This window comes from Gadus chalcogrammus, chromosome 20 (assembly GCF_026213295.1).
Source record: "Gadus chalcogrammus isolate NIFS_2021 chromosome 20, NIFS_Gcha_1.0, whole genome shotgun sequence".
Classification (NCBI taxonomy): domain Eukaryota; kingdom Metazoa; phylum Chordata; class Actinopteri; order Gadiformes; family Gadidae; genus Gadus; species Gadus chalcogrammus.
This window is the reverse complement of record NC_079431.1, coordinates 13,492,825-13,516,982: the sequence shown is the minus strand read 5'-3', so window position 1 is coordinate 13,516,982 and position 24,158 is coordinate 13,492,825. Positions and strand designations below refer to the sequence as shown.

Genomic DNA, 24,158 nt, shown 5'->3' with positions numbered 1-24,158 from the left:
TTCTACACCTTTTGACTTTCACAAAGCGCTTCTTTGTTGTTGTTGCTGTTATAGTTATCTAAGGAACCCACAGGTAGGGTTCTCCACATAACATAGTGACGAACAACAATGGAGGTAATTGAATAGAGTGGATGTATCAAATCAACTGGATAAGTCTTGCTAAACAGGGAGATATGATCTTTCTTGTACCGACTATCAATAACTTTCTGGAAAGAGAGAGGTAATGGACACTCAAATAGAGCGGAACAAGGTCAATAATGAATTGGTTCAGCTCTAACAGAAAAGGATGATAGCCGTGCCCGGCCTGAACTGTTGAATGGCTTTTTCAACAAAAAATTTTGATCTCAATGCTCATGTCTCCAATGAGTATAGTCCGAACGCAGAAAATGATGGGCCAAAAAAGGCAAAGGAAAAAATCTCAAAAACAGACATTGATTATACTGAAAATAGCGAGGCCAACGATTAGTGTCTAACAGAAATGAAAGAGCTTGAGATGATGTTCCTTCAAGAAAAGGTGACAAATGAGGCAGAGACATGAGAGACGATTGAGGTTTGAACTCCCACATAACTATACTTGAAACGCCAAGTAGAAATGGAAATATTATCATGGTCAGAATGAAACTGAATGAAAATTGACTGCAACTGAATGACAATTGGCTGGTTAATGCTGAACAGTGAGTATATTACCCTGCATATTTCAATGAGATTAAAATTGTGGTTCCTTTATAAAGGACAGTTTGGATTTAAATTGCTGACTTCTTTGCGAACCAAAAGTTTATTTGGACCGTTGCTAGCATAAAAGTCCAGCGTTAAATGTAAGCATATTGTAACTTTGTTAAATGTTTCTAAACACAACATTTCCTGCTCACCCATGTCCAAAATGTTGGGTCATCTTGGTATTTCTGTGGTAATTCGGATAACACACCTTCTTATTGTGAGCCCTTCTGCTCCATTCTCTTCAAAGGCGTCCATCTTGAATAGGCTATTGATTTGAAGCCTCGCGCGTTGAAATTCAGAGATATTGTTTCGTTAGGATTTTTTTTTTTAGAAGAAATTTGTAAACAATTGTATGGTACTATAGCCATTAAATAATAAAGAAATGTAACAGCGAGGACTAGTGAGATTACGTTATGTCAGTGAATTATTGACTTAATGCAAAATACTAATATCGGATTGAAATGTTTTGATTATTTATACCCATGATCCCAATACATAATTTGTATAATGAATAAGCCTACGGTTTGTCCAGAGTAAACAATAACAAAAGAGAATATCAACATATTGGACACATATAGACAAGTACAGCTTTATTTACAATATAATCTAATTGGAATTAGGCAACTGTTGAACCATTACAATTTAGACAATTATATGGAGAGAACCCAGGACCTTTTTTATTCATTTTTTATTTTGCTTCCTTAGTACAGGCAGAATGACAATACAGTGATTTGCCCTCATTCGCTACAGATATGCTGACAGGAAAAAGTCAACAGATGAACATAATTTTAAAATTTTCATACAAAAAAAGTTGTCAAAACCTGTTTAGTAATACAAACAGTACTGTACTGAAGGTATGGGATGCAGTTCGCTCTACGCTGCGACTGAGAGCACAGCCATCCAACGCGGTCGTTGAGCTCAGCAGGTGACGTCACGAGCACCTGCCGCGGTTGCGCCGATGGGCTTAAAAAAGCTGTTTGACATTCCAGTAAGCAGAAGAAGGCTGGTGCAATTAAAACCTATTGGACGATATCTGACGCCTATCGAGACAGTTCATTCCTAGTTAATTTGGTCACACGTAAATTTGTTTTAGCCCACTACTACTATTCTTAGAAAAATAACCTGTGAGGACAAAGTGAACACTTATATAAACCCCAATATGTGAACATTAGGCCTTCTTTTTATATATCTACATAACTTTTAGGGGATAAACTAATCTGTTTCATAAAACAAAGTGCGTGTAGAACTATTGAGCTATTCTCATGGGATGTATTTTGTTCTCGTTTTGGATACAAACTTGAAATACATATTCTAAATAAATAGTGTTAAAAATAGTCTTATCTCCAGGATACAGAAGTGTGCAAAATAAGTATTCACAACCGTGGCCAACATAAATAACCCAAGAGGACGAACTGATTGAGGCAACAGTTACGCCTTGGACAAAACATGACAGTGTGTCGTGAGTTGGGACAATGATTTAAAAAAATAACAATGAAAAATAATATCTATACAGATAGATCTATATGGTCTTTGAGTGATCTGAGTTCCACCATTGCTCCGCGGTATTAAAAATAAACCTTACAACATGGTTGTAGTGGGCTTTTGTTCTGTGACATGCCACCTCAGGGGTGTACAGTACGGTATGGCCGTAACGCCATAGTGAGGTGAAACACTGCATAACAAGCACCAATTTCCCTCTCGCTCTCTCTCTCTCTGGCTAACCTCTGAGGTCATAGGTTGTGTCAGGTCGAGTGGAAAAACAGAAACCAACGGAAAATCGAGTCCGGACCTCTGAACCCTAGAGCAGTAGTATTTGCAGAAAGGAAACACAAACAAAATGGGAGCGGCAGACAATCTATCTAAGTACATGGTTTTGCAGCTGGCTGGATGTTTCTTGACTGCGGGGCTAACGTTGTGAGCACACACACACACACACACACACACACACACACACACACACACACACACACACACACACACACACACACACACACACACACACACACACACACACACACACACACACACACACACACACACACATATATAGAGAGGGTTCATAGTCAGACATACTGTCTCACTCTCTCTACTCATTGAGTCACAGACAGACAAGCTTTGGCCGAAAAGGACTCTTAATAGAAATGTAGAAAAGAGCGTCGTCTACAAGCTACAATCTTAGGCTGGAGGACAATATGGACACATCAGTTCCACATTCCTTCTTCTTCTTCTTCTTCTTCTGAGAGTTGATTGTGACGCCGCTGATTCAAGCCTCCCATCCTCCTTCAATATCCAACACCCCCTCCCACCCTTACTCCATATTATAATGGAACGTCCAGACATCATCAGTAACCGTCATGTTATTATAACAGTTATTATAACAGTGTATATAAAAAAAGGAAACAAGAAACAGAACGAGCAATTCAGTATAGAGAAAGCCCCTCCTAATACGAGGAGCTTGACATAAGCATTCTTAGGGGAACCGACATCCAACATTTGCAGCACACAGCAGCAAGCATACACATACAACCAAGTGACAGGTTTAAGCACAATGCAACAAATGACTTCAAGTCATTCCGGACATCCACGTAGCAACTCTGTCAGCCTTGACAAAAACGGCCAAAAGGAGCTGCAATCCAGCATGCGCCCCATGAACATTAACACACGACTGCAGAAACCCTAAATGGCCACAGGGAGGCAACATTGAGCAGTATACGTTCTCATTGTTATTGGAAAGGGGGGGTGGGGAGATGGGGGGGGCGGTGTCATGGTGATACAGTTGGTGATGAATGACGCCTGCGAGCGTGAGGCAGGGGAACAGCGAGGGGAAGAATAGATGAGCCGCATGCAACACACAGATCAAGCAGCCTACACAGGCAGATAATGTGAGCGAACAGAGATGGGCTTAATAAGAGACGACAACAACAAAAAGCATGGACGAAAAAGAGAAAAAGGGACATCGCGTAGCTGAACATACGTCACTGGATGATCGGCGTACACAATCATCGATGCTCGACTCGCAAAAGTGGTCAACGAATAGAAGAGTAGATATTAATTATATTGAAAATAAATGGGCCTCTGAGTTAAGGCAGGATGGTTAGAGAACGTGTACATCCCTCTCTTCACAGCTTGTTCCCTACTGAGCTGATGATGGGTTATGTAAGGCTTCTTTGACACCTCCAACTCTGTCTCCTTTGGCACCTAGCCTGCTGCTGTGGGACGACTAAGGCAAAGGTGTCTCAACAACAACAGCACAATCATACAGTATACAGGTACCCAGAGGGACACCTGCAAACACACACTCACACACACTCTCTCTCTCTCTCCCACAAACACTCCCACAACGACGGGGCAGACCCCAGGATGCTGCTTCTACTTGGCCGGACCACAGACTTAAATATTTGTAATGGTCAAAAATGGTTAAAGTGAAGTAGACAGGGGATCAGGACAATCAAAAATGAGGTAAAAGAGAAGACATGGGCCTAACTGTTGACACGTTGACATGGGTGAACCACAGATATTCACTGGATGGTTCCCCCTCGGTCCTCTCGAAACAGCAGCTGCTTTCAAGTAACTTCACGTAGAATAGATAGCTGGGCGAGGAACAGGAACATACCGACAGGGGTTGGACCCCAACGGGGGTGTTGCCAGATGGTGCGAGTGTGTGAGAATGGGAGGCCAGGGACCTCGTCTCTAAAGGGACGGCCAAGCAAACGTTGGCCAGAGAATGCACATGTTGAGCTCCGTGTGGGTAGGGACGTTCCATGCTTTTCGCCTTCCATGTGCGGGCACGGAGTGTGGCTTATGTGTTGTATTGCAGTTTTCCGGGTATATCTATTTATACTCTGGGGTGAAAATTAAAAAAAGACCTTGAAAACTCGGATCCCAAATCGGACATCTCACGAGACGTTGGTGAGAAGCTTGCGTCCGAACGCATGGACGCCATGTCTCACCGGTATATGTGTGTGTATTCGAGTGTGTGCGTAATTGTTCGTATTTTTTGCATTTACACTGAGGTCTCGGGTCCCGGGGCGTAGTAGGCGAATCCGGCCCCTGAGAGACGGAGGACGCAGGGGCCGACGGCGGAGCAGAGGTCGGGCCCCCCTCCCTTGGGCCGCTGGGCCAGGAGCAGTTTCTGAGGGAAGGGCTCAGGCATTCCCAGCGCCGACGTTTCCGGGACTCCGAGGTGGATTTGGGAGGAGTCGGCGGCGTGGCCCTTCAGTAAGCGGTAATGAGAGGGGAGCGGGGTTGAGTCTGCCGGGCCCCGGGTCAACTTCTCAGTGCCCTGCGGAGGTCCGGTGAAAGAGAGAGAGAGCGAGCAAGAGAGAGAGAGAGAGTAAGATATTGTGAACCTCTGGCTGTGACAAAAGGGAACACAAAGCAACACCAAAGAACAACAACAAAATGGTGGAAAGTGCCAGATGGCGGCGCATATAAATGGGACGAGAAGATGGGCTGGATGCACAGAGAGGTACGTTCAGAAGGTGTATCTACAGCCCTGGTTTCACGCAAACAGTCAACAACTAAAGTCCTACCATCTGAAAGTTACACTTGTGTTTGCTTGAGTCATGCTTATAAAAGGATTCCTCCCTACCGTTCCTTGTTCCAACACTAGCTGGCGTCAGTGTTGCATAAGAACTACATATATTGTCCAGCGATTGATTTCGGTACCAATGCAACTTTGGATTATATTAAAATTACCGAGGTTTGTGGCATCAGTGCTGAAGCGTAGGGACAGCTAGTAATCCTGATAAGCAGGAAAGCATGCCCTGAAATACCATCATTTACAAGTCTGCAATGGCAGCACGTACAATGAAAGCACCACCTGGTATGTTCAGACAAGCCTGTATTGAAAGCCCCTTTACACAGCAGTTAATAGAGTGCACTGTGCAGTAATACTCAATCTAGAGAAAATATATATATATTTTTAAGCATTGGTACCAAAAGTGTTGAGCAAATGCATTGCAAACACATTCTTCTATATTTTCTAGAGCACATTAAATAAAGTTTTTTTTTCCTTAAAATCCAGAATTTCAGTTTTCAAGATCGGACGTTTTGGCTTTGGTTTTCGAGGGGCTCAGAAAGTTATACTTCTGCATGCCACATGCAATAACAAGCAACGCAATTCCCCAGAGTCGGGGTCTACAGCCCAGAAGCCAGACATGTCGGGGTACAGCCAGATGAGGCTCGTCCCCCATTCTTCTTCACCTCAACGGCCCGGGTCCCAGCATGCCAGCCGGACCCCATGCAGAGCAGACTGGAAGCGACGCTACGACCCCTCCCCCCTCAACCCCATTTCCCTGAGGGCTGTTACCATGGTGACCCTATCCTGCCTGGGGGCGGGGAGGGGGGGGGGGGGGCAAAGTAGAAGAGAGGCGGGGCGCAGCTTTACCCCCACCACCACCACCACCACCTCCCCCCCTGCCTCTCTCTGCATGGCAGGGCGGGAGCCTCTCTCCGCCTGCGGGATCAGGGATCACGCAGACCTCTGGGGCCTCCCACAGCCTTACCTTCAGTGGATCATAGTAAGCAACATGTCATGGTTCTCTGCCTGGAGGAGGCTTTACCACTGTGATAGGCAACAGTGAACACACAGGGAGGTGAAAAGTGTTCAGAGCACAACCCTACAATGATTCAGATTTGTAGCATCATTTTATTCCAAAGGGCATGTCTTGTTTATCTAAGACTGTCTACCACTATACTGATGACGAGAAAAAAACTATACATTTGACTTTATATTCTCGAATAAAGCTTGGGAATCCACAGCTACAAGCAATCAAAGAACAAATTTCATATTATTGATCTGTATTTTCCAGGAATGAAACGCTTCCTTCAATACTCTTTTGTGGCACAGAACCTGGTTCACCAACTAACATGTGATACAACAATGAGGACAACAACATGCAAAAATATGATTATGCAAAAAATAGACCTGTATGAATGCATGCTGAATAAGGTTAGTGGTGACAGACACCAGCAACAATGCTGTTGGTAGCACTATACCGGGGGTTAGCATGACATCGCGGAAGACAGCGAGGTGACGCAAGGGGGTGAGGTGTTACCCGGTTGACCTCATCGACACAAGACACCATGCATAAAGAAGGACACAAAACACAACTCATGTGAGATTTATCACCTCCTCCTCCTCCTCCGCCTCCTCCTCTCTTTTGTCTTTGTGGGCAAATCAGAAACTCATTCTGCTTGAGGACTGAGAAAGCATGAAGATGCTGGAGGGCTCCACGGTAAGGCACGGGCGATTCGACTGCCATTGCAACCCCCAGAGCGCACACACACATATCAAGACACACACACACACACACACACACACAAACACGGGCACACACAGAAGACACACACAAACACCAAGACACACACACACACACACACAAAAACAAACACAGACAGGACACACACACACCGAGTGTAGAAGGTGGCACAACAAAGGATGAGGAGGGGTGCAGTTGGCAGAGAGATGAAAGGCAAAAGACAGATGGTCGCCATCATGAGGAGGAGAAGAGAGCAAAGGTGGTGGGGGTGGAGGGAGAAAGTGAGGATCCATTCAGGTGCAGCAGTGGGGGAGAGGGAGAGAGAGAGGGAGAAAGTGAGAAAGAACAGCAGGAAAAACATCTGTCAGACCTTACAGTTTTCCCCACCTTCGTCACAGGAAGCAGATTATAGAAAGCTAAATATGGACACAGGAAGTGACAATAGAAAGGAAGTGACCCAGGATCTAAACAGTTAGTCATTTCATCATATGAGCACATGCTTGCCCAGCAAATATTGTTATTGAAAACGGTAAAAACTATGTTAAAAATTTTACACATTCAGTCGAAAGTTGCGTCAATATTACAACTTATAGTCAGCAAACCACAAATAAAAACGAGAAACACTGATAAGCTTCTTTACTGTGTTAAGACCTGTTAATAGCTGGTTAATGGCTGCGGCAAAGTGACAAAACAAAACGGTCTTTGTGCATTATTTCTCTTAGGAGATTATATTTTAGTCGGGGTTGCAGCCTCCATGCGTGTGTATCTGTATGTGTGTGAGTGTGTGCAGTCTTACCTGTGCGCGTTCGGTGGGCGTGGGACACATGGCTCGGCACAGCACCTTCTTGATGATGTCTGGCAGCAGGCTGATGGTGATGAGCAGGATGATGCTGAGCCAGGCGGGGCCGCTGGACAGCATCTGCATGAACACGTAGTACATCCTCTGGTAGTTGAGGAAGGGCCTGCAGGAGGAAGGGGACGGACGGTTAAAGTAGAGCAGTATGGTGTGAGTGGGGGTCCATTCATCATTCTAACGGCTGTCGCCGACGCAGAAGCACTGAAGCTGACGCTCAACATCGTTACATGTCAATCCAACCATGGGATGGCGTGTTCGAGCATGAATTCATATGAAGCCATTCATTCACGAATTAATCGGAGGCGGTGTGTGTGTGTGTGTGTGTGTGTGTGTGTGTGTGTGTGTGTGTGTGTGTGTGTGTGTGTGTGTGTGTGTGTGTGTGTGTGTGTGTGTGTGTGTGTGTGTGTGTGTGTGTGTGTGTGTGTGTGTGTGTGTGTGTGTGTGTGTGTGGGCCTACCAAATGATGCCCCCCCATAGCAGCGAGAAGATCACGTAGAAGAGCAGCGACCCCCAGATGACAAAGTGATTGATCCATGTCCAGTGGTGCGTGTCCAAGGCAAGCTGTAACACAAAGGATACATAGAGTAAACACTTGCGCTGCCCCATCACCCCCGTCACCCCCCCCCCCCCCCCACCTGTCAACGGACTCGGTGACTGTGGCTCCGGGCTTCACAGCCTCGCAAACTGAGCAGCCGGTGTAGTCAACGAATTATGTCAGACACATGTTAGTGTGTTTTGCCTTGGAGCTTCTGTGTGCATGCAAAAGGACTCTGCACGCATATTCACACACACGCATAAATAAACCAGACTCACTCACGCAAAAGATTTGTGGGTTGTGCAAGCCAGGTTTGAGGATGTTGCACACACACACACACACACACACACACACACACACACACACACACACACACACACACACACACACACACACACACACACACACACACACACACACACACACACACACACACACACCTTTATTGTCACGGTGAAGACCAGCACAGTGAAGACGAGGGTGCCGAAGGTCCAGTTGCCAAACATCTGCATGGAGTACAAAGTAGAACAGATGGTCAGTGCTCGGCACGCACGGGCAAACACACGCACAGGCACTCACACGCACGGGCAAACACACACACGGGCAAACACTCGCACGGGCAAACACACACACGGGCAAACACTCGCACAGGCACTCAAACGCCGACCTCCATCTGTGAATGGCAAACCGCCTCCACTGCATTTAAACTACAACCTCCGAGTACAAGAGGAGTTCATCACTTCGCACCACCTGCACGCAGCCCACAACTAATTTTCTCTTGTTTCACTTTGAAAATGCTTTTTTCTTTTTTTTATAAAAGATGCAGATATTTCCTGCGCATGGTGGGATTTTCTTCTTTTTTTTTATATAGATTTTTTTTCTCAAAACAGGCAATCAGGGATGAACATGTGGAATGAATTAATAGCGGGCATAGATACAGGACAGACAAATAGGTAGACAGATTGATAAATGGATAGAAAGTGCACACAAGGGGAGAAACGGGGGAATATAATTAACAGCAAGCTACTGGCCGTCGATGCCTGAGCTTTCGTCTTTGTCAGACTTGGTCCATGAAGAATATTGATAGTTTAGGATAAGAGACACAGGAGAAGATACACTGCACTGGTAATGACAGACGCTACTGACAAACCGCAGAATTCCAATGGTTGGATTCGTCAATGTCACGCGTGTGACCTAGCAAAAATGCCAATGACTACTGGCGGTTGATTAACTCTTTCTCTCTCCCTGTGGTCTCCCATGTCCATTGTGTTCTGCATGTTTTATTGTCACAACCAAAGGCAGGTAGACATGTCATTCTACCTGCCACAGTTGCAGATGGTAAAAGCATGAATAATATAAGACCTTGCAGTACGTCATGCCACAAATACGGGCCGACAGAAACACGCGCACGCTCACACACACACACACAGACACACGCGCAGACAAAACTCGCGAACACTCGCACACAGACACACACACACACAAACTCGCAGACACGCTCGCAAACATACACTATGACACCCACACTCAGAGGCAGACAAACACAAACACGACATAACACACACAAAAAACTGATGTCAAACTTAAGGTCTAGGCTGCTACAACAGCACAGAGGCAGTGTGGGGATGTGGACGGCGTGGGGTTAGCACTAGCATATATAGGTATAGCAGTGTGTTAGTGTAGTGGGGAGGACTGCGCAGTCTCAGAAGGTTTGAAGGGAAAAGGTTCGGTGAACAATGGATCGCTGGAGAAGGCACTACACAGTCTAGGACACTACACACCGGGATGACAGTGCATGGCAGTGAGGTTGACTTGGAGTGAGGAATTGTTTCGATGGTTTTGGGGGGGAGTGGGGGATGAGATGGTCGAGCGTAAGGGATTGAAAAGGGGATGACAGGAACTCAAAGAGCGTGAAAGGAGAAAAGAGAGAAAAAGAGGGAGCTGGGAGGGGGAGGAAGAGAGAGAGTCTTACCATCTGTGTGTTGGTGGTCATGAGCTGAGGAAGACAAGAGAAGCAAAACAAAGAGAGAGAAAGCATAGGGGAGAGAGAGAGAAAGCATAGGGGAGAGAGAGAGAAAGCATAGGGGAGAGAGAGAAAGCATAGGGGAAAGAGAGAAAGCATAGGGGAGAGAGAGAGAGAGAGCATAGGGGAGAGAGAGAGAAAGTGTAGGGGAGAGAGAGAGAAAGTATAGGGGAGAGAGAGAGAGAGAGCATAGGGGAGAGAGAGAGAGAGAGAGAGAAAGCATAGGGGAGAGAGAGAGAGAGAAAGCATAGGGGAGAGAGTGAGAGAGAAAGGAGGAAGAAAGAGGGAGAAGGGGGGGGGAGAAAGAGAAAAAGATTCAGGACAACGGGTAAATAAAATGAACTTCAGGATGTATCAACTTAAAAAAAAAAAGACCAAACGGCAATCAAAATCAGTTGGTGTGACCACAAGAAAGTAACGATACGGAAGAAAGAAAAGATGCTACTGCATTGTCAAAATGAATGGAAGTCCAATGTGGATCTTTTTACAGAGAGCCCCTCCACAAGGGAATTAAAACAAAACCAGAATGTCCTTGTGGCACATAATGAAGACAACGTGACCACAAAGTGGTCTCAATACACCTCACGCCACCCTCATGAGAAGATCCAATGGAGATGGATGAGTGTCTTGATCTGTCAGTTTGTGTTAACCACCCTCTCACAACATCCCTGGGGGAGGGGGGTGGGAGGGGGGGGGGGGGGTTCCTCAAACACACCACAGCCCACCCAACCACATAACTGTTCTCCAGTGGACAGCCCTAGCCCCCGAACTAAGGACACGATAGGTGCTGCTGGTGATAACAGGCTCACCTGGCCGTTGCTGGTGAAGGTGGTGTTGTCGAACAGGAAGTAGGCACCGAAGAAGAAGACGACGGCGTCGAACACGCCGAGGCATGTCCAGTACAGGAAGACCGGCCATCGCAGGAGAGAGTTCTTCGTGATGTCCCTGAGAGAGAACGGAACAGAAGGTTTGGAATTGCAATCAACAGCCAAGTATAACAATTGGCAGCATACGTCAAAATATTATTTTTATTTTGTCAGGCCGAGACCGAAGAAAACCATTGAAGGCCGGCTTGTTACTCAACGCGGAGTCGGTTTGGTCACTGAACCTACCGTATTAGTTCAGAACCAGAATCAAAATCATGAACTCAATGCAATCATCTGCAGAAGGTTGGACTAGTTACAAATTCTTGGAAGTGCAAAAAGTGCCGAAAAATGAACTTGGAGAGGTCAGCATTTCTTTACATCGTTGAACTGATTTTGATCATAAAGTGGACTGATGGCTAAAGCTGTGAAACTTGCAACAAGAACAATCAAAACCCGCTACTATGATCTCCTCCGGACGCACTTGTACAAAGACGGGTCCCTCCTGAGCGTATCCATGGAGACGTGCTGCTCCACGAGGCTGTAGAGGAGGATGGGTAGCGAGGTGAAGCTGATGTTGTACAGTGTGAGGTACGCCGTGTCGTACAGAGGCTGAAGAGGGACAAACAAGACGAGGATAAAAAAGTCAGAATCTCCAAATTCATATTTCTAAATAATTGTCATAAGATAATAAAGCTGCCCCACACACACACACACACACACACACACACACACACACACACACACACACACACACACACACACACACACACACACACACACACACACACACACACACACACACACACACACACACACACACACACACACTGAGCCCATGGTTGCATCAGCACTCAGATTAGTTACCTGCTGGGAGAAGCCACAGAAGAACTGGAAGAGGAACTGGGGGAAGATGAAGCATACGTTCTGCGGAGGAAACACAGCGAGGCAGAGAGCCGGTGAGCTATGTAGACTCAGAAAGGTCCAAAGATCTCCTCCATCTACAAATGAGTGTTAACGTCGCGATGGAGCTCGAACGGCTCAGCGAGTGGGCTGCAGAAAGCGCAGGCCGGCCAGGAATAGGGAAGAGTGAATCATTTGGCAGGGTTTTAGCTGGTTGCCTCCCACACGGAAGCTACTCAGTCCTGTTTCAGAAACGTTGCGGCGGGGATTGACCCGATCCACTAATCTACAGGAACGCTTTAAACTCCTGAAAACCGGGCGCGGCTGGAAGTCAGTATCTCGCTGGGAAAACTACGGTAGAGTGAGTTTTCCCAGCGGGAAACCCTCGGTTGGAATACCTTGTAGAAGAAGTACTGCACCAGCTCGGCAATGCGGATGTAGTAATAGTGGCCGTGCACCAGCAGCATCTTCTTCAGGTGCTTGAACTTGGGGATGGCGTAGTCGCTGTTCCTCGCTGCCTGCCGTCCCTCTTTACCCATGATTCCTAGGGAGGGGATCAGGATCATTAAACAATTATGAATAATGTTACAGTGATGTGGTTGTGATAGCATCGAGGCATGCCATCACAACATAAATACTGCCGTTTTGACCTTTTCACCCAATCAATACACAGCCAATGCAGGGGCCTCAGCATCCAGCCTAGACTGAGGCCCATGAATTGAGTAGTCCCGGTCTACCACAACGCAATTTTCGTTCTCTTACCTCCGATGGGCTGTGTACGACAGGTAACAGTCCATTGAGTGAGAAGAATAGGACCATGAGAAGAACATCAACAACAAAGACAAGGAGAATATCTTAGATAGAAAAAAATCAAAAGCGATATTCAAAATATGTAGCGGGAAGAAACACATCCCTCAGGAGTCTCTCGCTCGCCAGATGAACACATTTAACTGAAACGGATGTCACGCTGTCATGGCGGGGTTTCTTGCCCTCAACGATTCAGGCATTCCAATAGGATGAGGAACGAGTTTCCATACCGCCAGGAACACGCTTGACATGTGCTCACCTATGCCCACGTGGGCTTCCAGGATCATGCTGACATCGTTGGCTCCGTCGCCGATGGCCAGGGTTATGGGATGCTCTTTGGAAGCCTTGATTAGCTTCACAATCTACAGAGAGAAAAATATATAAACATATCCACCTCAATACGAGGGCAAAGACGATCGCTGGTTAAACACAGCAGCTTTTCATTCTCCTCCCTTAACCTTCCCTTGTTTCTTTTTTTTCATCTAGGGTGAAGCTGCAACCACTTTGTGATGACGCAGTGGATTTGTGCTCACCTGTGCTTTCTGCAGGGGGGCCATGCGACAGCACAGCACGGCGCTGCAGTTGCGGGAGACCTCCAGGAAGACCTCCCGGTAGTTACCCTCCGGGCCGGACTTCAGGACGGCCGTCAGAGTGGCCCCGTCGATGATGAGGCCGTAGTCGAGGCAGTCCACCGACAACCTGCACACACGGCGCGTCCACACACACACACACACACACACACACACACACACACACACACACACAGCTAATGTCATTAGATAGCTCTGATCTATATCTATTTAGAAAAGGTTTCCTAACTAAATGGTATAAAGATATCACATTGTATAAAACTTGTATTGGAATCCCAATATGTAGATGATCTGTATTCAATTACAACGTGATGCAAATGCAAATGTTGGGTTTATTCTGTAAACTTAAAATAGTAACCTTCACTCGAGTAAACGAGTGCACACCATATCGAAATGTCCGGTCACATCACCATTGCAATGTCATAAATCATTACGTAACATGCAACATCTGCACAGGAGCCACAGAAATATGTTATTGTGCGCTTTATAGCGGGTTCCAGTCCACACACACACACACACACACACACACACACACACACACACAACCTCCACCCACCCCGACATGGAACGCTGGCGCAGCACGGTGCGGCTCAGCTCGAACATGACGTCGTGCAGGCTCTGCTCCTCCGTGCGCTTCTTGGTGAGCTCCAGGATCTGCGTGCTGCGACGGAACAGCTTGCTGGCGTAGCACGTGGCCGCCGCCGTCTCCATCTTGTCCCCCGTCAGCACCCACACCTTCATGCCCGCCTTGTGGAGGGACTCGATGGTGTCGGCCGCCTTCTCCTGGAGCCTGGTGTGTGGTGGGGGGGGGGGGGGAGGTTGGGTCACGTCGTCCGTTACAAATCAACAGGATCTAATTAGCGGAAGGCCGGTCAACCCGGGGTTAAGGAAACGATCAATCCACCAATCAATCGGTTATCACCAGCCCCACCTTCCAACCCAGGTGATAACTCATCCATACATACCCCCCCCCCCCCCCCCCACCTCTCCCAACCCCACATCGACCCTCTTCCAACTGACGCAACATGAAGCGTTCAGATATCTTCGATTGAACAGTTAGGGGACATTGTGATTTGGAAAGCATTTAAGTGCTCGCACTTTGATCAGTCAGCCGTGCTCGCACTGTTTGCGTCACAGGGACACATCGAATTGTATTTATTTTTTTCGAGAGAACAAATGACGGAGAGGAGTCGTGAGCTGAGAGCGAATCCCGTATCAATCCTTTAGTCACGGCTGTGTGACTCATTTAGTCCCCCTGCAATCTGTCGCCATGACACTATGCCGTCTTCCTCTCCCTTCCCCCTTTCCCTGCCCCCCCCTTTCCCCCCCTCTCCCTTTCCCTCTCATTCTCCCTCTCCCAATCGTACCAGAGCCTTCACTGGAGTATTGCGGTCCTTGCTGTTGGGAACACCTGCTGATGTCCATGTCCTAGTTACACTAGACGAGATAGAGCTGGCGTTGGCTGTTGCCTGTGTTTTCATCCCAGTTTTCACCTCCCCACTGGCCTCCATCTTAACGCAACTACTACAACAGACGGCAGATGGTCTGAGATGTCAGGAATAGCATTAAACAATAACAGCAGATGCCCAGCCTTCGGTAGCCCGATGGTTTTCCCCATTGTGGATGAATTGCCCACTTTTGATTTATTGAATCTCATTCTGTTATTATTGTCACATGACTTGTTTATTTTTTTTTTCAGTTCTTGGTGTTATTTCTTGTTTTATTTTGTTATGTTACTCACTTCTTGTCTAATTTCAAACTTCCTCACTTCCTGCCCTCATGTAGACTTCCTCCCATGTGATCACCTGCCCCGGCCCAATTAGTTCCACCTGTGTCCAATCCTCCTCCCTATGTGTCTAACCTTTGTTCCCCCCCGCTCGCTGTGCCAGCTCGTCTTTGTACCTGTGTCTCCAGCGGCACAGCACTTCTTTCCTTGTGATCCCCTTGCTTCAAGTAACGATCCTTTGTAATACTACCTGCCCTGTGTATTGAGTCATGCATTTGAGTCCACCGTCTGTCGGTACGAGCGTTTCAAATTATCATGTCAAATCAAGATACTATTATGTCTACAAATTATATTGCCCCCCCTTTAAGCTGCTAAAAAGTGAGATCCCAAACCAATGTGGGACTTGTACAATGTTTTGTGCAATAGAGGTTTAGACAAATTCAACTATAACACCATCACATAACAACAGTGGCAGCAGACCTGTCCTCCACTGCCGTGGCGCCCAGCAGCACAAAGTCCCTCTCGATGGCGTCGTAGGCCTGGGCCAGCCGCTGCTCCCTGTCCTGCAGGGCCAGCTTGGCTTGGGTCAGGAGCAGGCAGGCCTCCTGGTAGTCGTCCGGCGAGAGCCGCCGGAAGGCCACGCACAGCGTCCGCAGGCCCTCCTGTGTTACCGCGGAGACGCAGACGGGGATTGGTGAGGATCAGAGATACAGGATGCGGTCTTATTTAACACAGCATATTGAGTCTCTTCAAAAGGACTAATTGAAACGGTTGTGAAATCGCAATGCGAAAACTGATGTTTTCTCTGTCTGAACATGCGGGAAAGGTTCAACGATCGATGTTCACTACCATTGTCCAAACCCCCCTCGAGAGGTAGTGTACGCTAAGTCCAATCTTGGTTGAGTATCCAGAGGATCAGAGACTGAATCTCTTGCTGAAGCGTGCTTAGCTCATACGTCACCGGTCGTCAAACGATGTAAAGCAAGGGGGTGTCACGTCATGCAAATGAATCTGAAACATGGTGCTGGCACCCACCACGGCGTTCTGCTCCACGCGGGCTTTCACCTGCTCCACTTTCCCCGACACCACTCGGGGGAAGATGGAGGAATCGGCACCCTTGCAGAATAACAAGTACTCTCCTGAAGGGACGCAGATCAAAGGAACCACCAGAACAATGTCAGTGTATACAAGGAACCATAATTGATATGAAAATATGTTTGATCACCCGATTCATGAGATTTAGTACCATTTTGTGTATGCTGTAGTAATACATATTCTGATTGTTTTGGTTTGTTGTATTTGTGTTCTCATACCAGAGCTTGACTTGACGATGACGCTCATTCTCCTCCGGACAGAATCAAAGTTCAGGACGTGGAGGAGCTCAAACCTGAGGGTTAGAGAGATACAAATCTGGAGATGGTTCCAAAGTGTTTGCCTACTGAAACACTGAGGACTGAGGACTGAGGACACACAAATATATTCAAAAACATAAACAGAACTCCTTCAGAGCATTCTCAAGCATTTGATGACCAAGCCCCAAGAGATTTGTGTAACCAATAAATAAATAACGCGAGAGGGGTCTGAGCTTGGTAAGCCATTACCAGCCGATACGCTGAATAGAAAATATGCATTGCAATTCAACGCTATTCCTTTGAAGGGGAGCATGGTCACATTCCACAACCCCAGTCTTTTCATGTCACTATTGTCGCTTGACTTCTTTGAGAAGAACATTAGATATTGTGCTTTCCCCTCGGCGAAATAGTCCATCCTAATGTTAAACTTTGATTCTGATTTCATGGCACCGAAGAAATGACTTTCTCTGTACTACTGTTTTGAAGAATCTCCTAACTACTAATTCGACTGCAATAGAGGTCAAGCACACCAGTGACACAGACTTCTCCATGTTTGTCTGACACACACAACTGTGAAGTGTTGGCAACTGTTTCCCTTTGCCTGACTGAGCCGTGTTGTGGTCATGGCTGCCAGACGCCCCCACCCCTCTCCCACCTCTTTGGCTTTTATGATTCTCAAAATAGCTTTTCCATTGACATGTCGCTGAGTTAGAACGTGTGTGTGTGTGTTTGTGTATTTACCGAGTCACTTCCCTTGGATCGACAATACAAGGGAAGTTCAATACACAATGAAGTAAAACAACATCCACTTAATCTTCTTTCTTTCCTCAGACTGCAATATTTTGATATGGTAATGAAGAAGCGCCTTAAAAAGTAACCCGATATTGCTCTCAACCGTTTAATGCATATGGTTGGACAACCCTCGGTTGAATACGACTTCATCACTTTTGTCATTTCCCTTTTAATACATTGTAGTAGAAAAATTCTACAAAGACAACATTTCCCACCTCTCGATCTCATCGTCTTTGTTGAGAATCTCCATGTAGTTGTCCTTCAATCGCAAATAGGTATACCCCAACCTAGAGAGAGAGAGAGAATAAAAAGGGAAAGAGCGAGAGAGCGAGAGAGAGAGAGAGAGAGAGAGAGAGAGAGAGAGAGAGAGAGAGAGAGAGAGAGAGAGAGAGAGAGAGAGAGAGAGAGAGAGAGAGAGAGAGAGAGAGAGAGAGAGAGAGAGATTTGACATAAGAGACAAAAAAGTTTGCCTAAGAACAATACATATTCTATTAGTTTGTACTTAGGATCGGGCGAGAAAATGTATTTTGGTTTGCCGCTTCTTCTGTTTGGAACATTCTACAGAGCACCTTGGAATTGACTGACTTCATGTCCTGTCGTCAACTCGTATCAACCCTGAATGATGTGGAGCTCAAGACTATTGCTCAATACCTTCCTACTTCATTTTGTAGCTCTTCACTGGACTAAATGAGTATTTTCTGTTTTCTGTCCGTTTTCTATTGTAACCCTGTTAAATGTTTTACGTTGCTCCTTGCCAAGGTAACTCTCCATCGCATTGACGCTTTAAAAAGGCTTAAACCAATGACATGTGAATAAAGGTTATGTATAAAAGATGAGATAACAATAACAGCCTTCTGTGTGGTCAAATGTTGGTCTGGGTGTTGGCGGGGTCCTGGTCACCTCTTCATACCCTCCACCAGCGCCACCTCGTCGGGGGAGGAGGAGATGTAGAAGGAGGTGGGCCGGCCCTGATGGAAGCCCCTCTTGATACCGTCCACCGTCTCCTCCTCCTTCACCTGCACCGTGTGGCACAGACACAGCGCCCGGAAGAACAGGTCCTCATGCTCCTACACCCACCAGGACACACACACACACACACCCACCAGGACACACACACGTCACACACACACACACACACACACACACCAGGACACACACACACCAGGACACACACACACACCAGGACACACACAAACACACCAGGACACAGACGAACAACAGGGCACATAAACACACACAGAACAGGACACACACACACACACCAGGACACACACACACAAACACACACACACACCAGGACACACACACACCAGGACGCAAACACACACCAGGACATGCACACACCAGGGCACAAACACACACACACCATGACACACACCCACCAGGACACACACACACACCATGACACACACACACGGACCATGACACACTCACCAGGACACGCACACACCAGGACACACACACACACACACACACCATGACACTCGTGAACACCAGGACACACACACACACACACACAGGCACACACACTCACACACACACACAGGGGCACACACACACACACACACACACACACACACACACACACACACACACACACACACACACACACAAACATAATTAGAAAGGATCCATAGATGGATTAAATAAATGGTGGGAGCATCTGTGACATCATCCTCTGGTTTACTACCCCCACATTTTAAGGGGATAGATTTGCCTCCACTTGTCTTCCATTGTCTTGAGATTTTTGCAACCAGCAGCACAAATTATCAATGTTTCGCACAGAGAGACCAAAATGTATGGCCGCCTGGTACTAGTCTGTGGCCAAAACACACTTATATTCAAATTAATTGAAAATAAATTTCCACCAGGACGTTGGGAAACACATAATATGAAAATGACGTTGCCATTGAGATCCTAGAAATTGTTATTTGCTAATATGCTTTTATTCCTCTTAGCTTAGAATGTTTGCGGGTCACTCTGCATCCAACCACCACTGACCACCTACAGGCCACGAGAGGAAGTACAGGCTCCTCTGTTCCACCGGAGCTTCACAAACAGACGTTCATGGCTGCTACTTGGGATGATCACATTAACATAGAATTGCACTTACTGAACCTACTACCTACTACAAGACTGGTCGACACACACACACACACACACGCACGCACGCACGCACGCACACACACACACACACTGACCCTCCGGTATCCGCCCGGCGAGGAGTCGATCATGTCGATGCTGGAGGCGGCGCTGAGGATCTGCCCGTTGCAGATAGCGTGGGGGACGTAGACGTTGCCGTCCACGCAGCACTCGATGAACTCCATGTTGTTCTCCGTCAGGGTGCCCGTCTTGTCAGTGAACACATACTCCACCTGGGGCGGAGGGGTGTGGTGGGATTTGGGCATTAAGGATGGCAGCGGTTGAGCAGCGTTTACAATGTGTGTGTGTGTTGGTCTGTTATATTTATTGACTTATTGTGGAGGGGGGTTAGACCCATAGTTAGTCTTGCTCCTGTACTCGTAAATGTAAATCTATGTATGTGTAGCTGTATGTATGTTTAAATGTATGTACGTATGTATGTCTAGCAGTATGTATGCATTTGTAGATGGATGAATGTATGTGTAGATGTGTGTATGTACGTGAAGATGTATGTATGTATGTGTAGCTGTATGTATGAATGTGTAGATGTAGGTGTGTATTTCTAGATGAATGAATGCATGTATGTTTAGATGTATGTATGCATGTATAGATGTGTGTGTATTTATGTATGTGTACCTGTATTGTGTACGTGTAGATGTGTGTCTATGTGTGCTTGGCTTTTGCAGGCTTGGGCTTTGTCAGGCTCAACTCCTCCTCTTATAAGGCTGAGTGTGTGTGTGCGTGTGTGTGTGTGTGTGTGTGTGTGTGTGTGTGTGTGTGTGTGTGTGTGTGTGTGTGTGTGTGTGTGTGTGTGTGTGCGTGTGTGTGTGTGTGTGTGTCTGTGTGTGTGTGTGTGTGTGTCCGGTGCGTGCGTGCGTGCATGTGCGCGTGCGGACCTGTCCCAGCTCCTCGTTGAGGTCCGAGGTGTTGACCTGCGCGCCCTCGCCCAGCTCCTCGTCAAACATCTCCTCGTCCCAGGTGATGAAGTAGGAGCCCAGGAACTTCTGCATCTCCACCGTGACGTACATGGACACGGGAATGATGTAGTTGAAGAGCACCATGAACGCCAGGAAGTCAGTGAATGCCCGGATCACCTGGAGGGAGGGAGGGAGGGAGAGGGAGAGGGAGAGGGAGAGAGAGAGAGAGAGAGAGAGAGAGAGAGAGAGAGAGAGAGAGAGAGAGAGAGAGGGAGAGAGAGAGAGAGAGAGAGAGAGAGAGAGTAAAATGTGTGAAGTATTTATTTATAGGATAGGTCTTGAAGTACGTCTGAATAATGTAAAGATTTTCAACTTGATACGTCATCAAATGTTGGATGCGAAGCCCTTTGAGACTAACTGTGGTTGAGTATAAATTAACAAAATTGACTTGTCTTGTGGTATATTACATGTATTATATTTCTATTACACTCAATATACACATAAATTACTTCATAATGATCAATTCCACACTTTGGCATCACTATCAAAACCTTTTTGGGGGAACAACACAGCGAGTATGGTGGGTTCTTTTGTCGTTGTTTTAGGGACGTACCACGGGTCGCTGGCGCTCGTTCTCGGTGCGGTGGTTGTACCAGGGCTCGTCCCGGTCGGGGGACCACTGCCACGCGTACTTTAGCACGGTGTTGATGACCGCCTTGCTGATCAGGATGCACAGGTACACTATGAGGAAGGCATTCATCGACCTGGATAGAGAGAGAGGTAGGAGAGAGAGCGGTAGAGAGAGATAGAGAGAGGTAGGAGAGAGAGAGATGTAGGAGAGAGAGAGAGAGAGAGAGAGAGAGAGAGAGAGAGAGAGAGAGAGAGAGAGAGAGAGAGAGAGAGAGAGAGAGAGAGAGAGAGAGAGAGAGACCATTTGTTATAACCTACACTGGAACGCAATCGTGTTTTAAATTTGTAATCAGTGTCTATATGCAAGGCGCTGTGTTCAGTTTATGGAGAGTTGTGTGAAAACCTGATAAGCCAATTGATTATTTGCATGTGTTTAAAAAAAAGTAATATCATATATGAGTCGACGATAAGTCCACAGTGGGTCTTGCCTCACCATCCAGGCTGGAAGAGGCAAAATCAAAGCCAAGGACTGCTAATGTTGTGGGTAACTAGGGAGTTACCCATACAATTAGCAGCAATTGTATGGGTAACTCCCACACAATGCAGAGCTGTCATTCCAGGGTTCGGAATGAAAGCTCTGCATGTGGAGATAATCATACTTTTCCACAGCTGAGCGCTTCTGTGACTTGGACTGGTAGTTGAGCGCCATCTTGGTCTCCATGCCAGTGTAAATGGCGACAGCTGTATGGTGAGAGAGAGAGCGAGAGAGAGAGAGAGAGAGAGAGAGAGAGAGAGAGAGAGAGAGAGAGAGAGAGAGAGAATAAGTTACCATGACAATGTCAACACTAACACTCACAAGAGATTTAAGGGAGAGTGGACAGAGTGTTAGTACCGTATATGTGGTGTGTGTTCTTCAATGTGGCTCCTCTGAGGAGCAGGTTCTCCGATCCGAGTGGTCTGCAGAGGAGAAGGCAGATGCAGAGGGAGGAGGAGAGAGGAGGGAAAAGCGTTGAATACATTGTGCGTTTCAGAGAAATCAGGGCTTATTTTCGAGTACATGCGTCGACCCAGACCAGCAGTGGGTCACTCATAACCCCACCGTGAGCCAAACGGAAAGGAAGAGGGCATCTTCCACCTCCGTCCTCGATGCGGGTCAGATAAAAATCCGTGCTGTAGAATTGCCCTCCTCCCCTCCTCCTCTCCATTTAATTAATCCAGGATGAACAGTTTGCACGGTCAGCGAAAACTAAAATAAAACAAAGGACAAAAAGGAGAAAATCCCTCCTACCTAGCCACAGGCTCTTCTGTGTCCTTGTAGACGTTGATGCGTCCCACAAATCTGTTCACAGAGAAACGGCACATGCTCGAATCAAATGGAAGAAAGGGAAAAACAAAGGCGACAACATGCTACCGATACCCGCACCTGAACACGCGGACGCATGCGTGGCACTCACTTGTAGAGGTCAGGCTGGGGCTGTTCACATTCGATGGTGGCGTGTAATGACTCCACCTCCCGGTCCGTTCTGAAGGCCTTGGTGTCCGGTACAGCGTAGTAGGTCTGTAAGAGGGCGGTAGAGAGAGGTAGGGAGGGAGAGAGAGATTGAAAATAGAGAGTGAGAGCGAGCGATAGAGTTGGAGATAGAGACAGAGAGAGATGTAGAGACAGGAATAGAGAGAGCGAAAGCAAGAGAGTAGCGGTACAGATCAAAAGAAAGACAACAAGGAGGAAAATGTCACCTCACACGAGCCAATCAGGGCGGTTATAGTCGCTGCGCTGTGGTGCGATGCTGGTGGTAGATTGGTGTGACAGGGAGGGGTGACTCATGGAACTATTCCCCGGCCCCTCTACCCCCCATGGGGATTATGAGGACATGGGCACAGGCTTGACTCCTGCTCTCTTTTAGGTGTGTGTGTGTGTGTGTGTGTGTGTGTGTGTGTGTGTGTGTGTGTGTGTGTGTGTGTGTGTGTGTGTGTGTGTGTGTGTGTGTGTGTGTGTGTGTGTGTGTGTTCACCCAAGTGGACATGTCAGACCTGTACACACGGAGGAGCAGACGATTTGGCTCAAAATTTTGAATCCAACTGTGTTTTTGCGTCTTAAAATAGAGGGTTATGATGATGATGATGATGATGATGCACACGCACGCACGCACGCACGCACGCACACACACACACACACACACACACACACGTGCGTGCGTGCGTGCGTAAGTCTGTGTGTGTGAGTTTGAGTGTTTGTGTGTGAGTCTGAGTGAGTCTGTGTGTGTGTGTATGTGTGTGTGTGTATGTGTGTGTGCGTGCGTGCGTGAGTGTGGCCCTCACCTTGTGACTAGACTCCCCGTCGAGGCTGGCCGTGGTGACGTAGCAGGTGCCGTCCTCACGGCTGGACGACAGTAGGACCAGGTCGCACGGGAACGTCTCATCCTCCTTCACCACCACCACGTCGCCCACCTGTCGCACACCACCGCAAGCCAACACAAACACACACACGCACAGATATTTGAGGGGCTGCTGCTCGAGGTGTGTTAACTCGGGACGCGTTAAGACACCTTGTGAGACACCTCACTCGGTCTCGTGTTGTGTTCTCACTCACAGCAAGTTTAAAAAAAGCACACAAATCCAACTGCCTGAAACATTCCGTCCTTTTGGATGTAACTGCAAATGTACTGGTTTGCACGTTACGTCGTTTGGCGTACCCGGTCAATGCTGATGATTTCAAGTCCAGGTGAGTCATCTCCACGGCAACGTGCCACAAGGCCGGACAATGAAACTGGACCCCCCCGTTCCCCCCATGGGAATACTATGCAGCAGGTTGGATTCAATGCGTTCAACGTGTCCTAAGTAATCACACTTTTAGTGTAAGTGCTAAGAGGAGGAACGCACGGATGAGGCTTCAAGGCCACACCTCTCTCTCTCTCTCTCTCTCTCTCTCTCTCTCTCTCTCTTCTATCTCTCTCTCTCTCTCTCTCTCTCTCTCCTCCCCCCCTCCCGAGCGGTTGCGTAACGGATAATGCGAGCGGAGAGGATTAAACTGACAATAAATCC

At 47.2% G+C, this 24,158-nt stretch overlaps 1 protein-coding gene across 5 annotated transcripts in view; it reads right to left on the bottom strand.

The window, feature by feature from the left end:
* Window positions 1-24,158, bottom strand: part of LOC130373194 (phospholipid-transporting ATPase IH-like) — a 73,497-nt gene that overhangs the window by 33,774 nt on the left and 15,565 nt on the right. For 3 of the 5 annotated variants that reach the window (XM_056579505.1, XM_056579507.1, XM_056579506.1), the window contains 24 exons: window positions 23,436-23,564; window positions 22,571-22,674; window positions 22,405-22,455; window positions 22,009-22,073; window positions 21,776-21,857; window positions 21,100-21,250; window positions 20,466-20,663; window positions 19,629-19,802; window positions 18,328-18,494; window positions 17,643-17,714; window positions 16,597-16,670; window positions 16,319-16,422; window positions 15,764-15,945; window positions 14,114-14,347; window positions 13,501-13,666; window positions 13,227-13,329; window positions 12,559-12,704; window positions 12,125-12,184; window positions 11,742-11,869; window positions 11,204-11,339; window positions 10,344-10,367; window positions 8,812-8,877; window positions 8,294-8,397; window positions 7,777-7,942 (listed from right to left, as the gene is read on the bottom strand). In XM_056579505.1, the coding sequence (XP_056435480.1) occupies window positions 7,777-7,942; window positions 8,294-8,397; window positions 8,812-8,877; window positions 10,344-10,367; window positions 11,204-11,339; window positions 11,742-11,869; window positions 12,125-12,184; window positions 12,559-12,704; window positions 13,227-13,329; window positions 13,501-13,666; window positions 14,114-14,347; window positions 15,764-15,945; window positions 16,319-16,422; window positions 16,597-16,670; window positions 17,643-17,714; window positions 18,328-18,494; window positions 19,629-19,802; window positions 20,466-20,663; window positions 21,100-21,250; window positions 21,776-21,857; window positions 22,009-22,073; window positions 22,405-22,455; window positions 22,571-22,674; window positions 23,436-23,564 (2,886 nt within the window). Of the gene's footprint in view, window positions 1-1,292; window positions 5,000-6,850; window positions 6,977-7,776; window positions 7,943-8,293; window positions 8,398-8,811; window positions 8,878-10,343; window positions 10,368-11,203; window positions 11,340-11,741; window positions 11,870-12,124; window positions 12,185-12,558; window positions 12,705-13,226; window positions 13,330-13,500; window positions 13,667-14,113; window positions 14,348-15,763; window positions 15,946-16,318; window positions 16,423-16,596; window positions 16,671-17,642; window positions 17,715-18,327; window positions 18,495-19,628; window positions 19,803-20,465; window positions 20,664-21,099; window positions 21,251-21,775; window positions 21,858-22,008; window positions 22,074-22,404; window positions 22,456-22,570; window positions 22,675-23,435; window positions 23,565-24,158 lie in introns of those variants that run through there. The other 2 variants (XM_056579509.1, XM_056579508.1) reach the window with 2 other exon arrangements.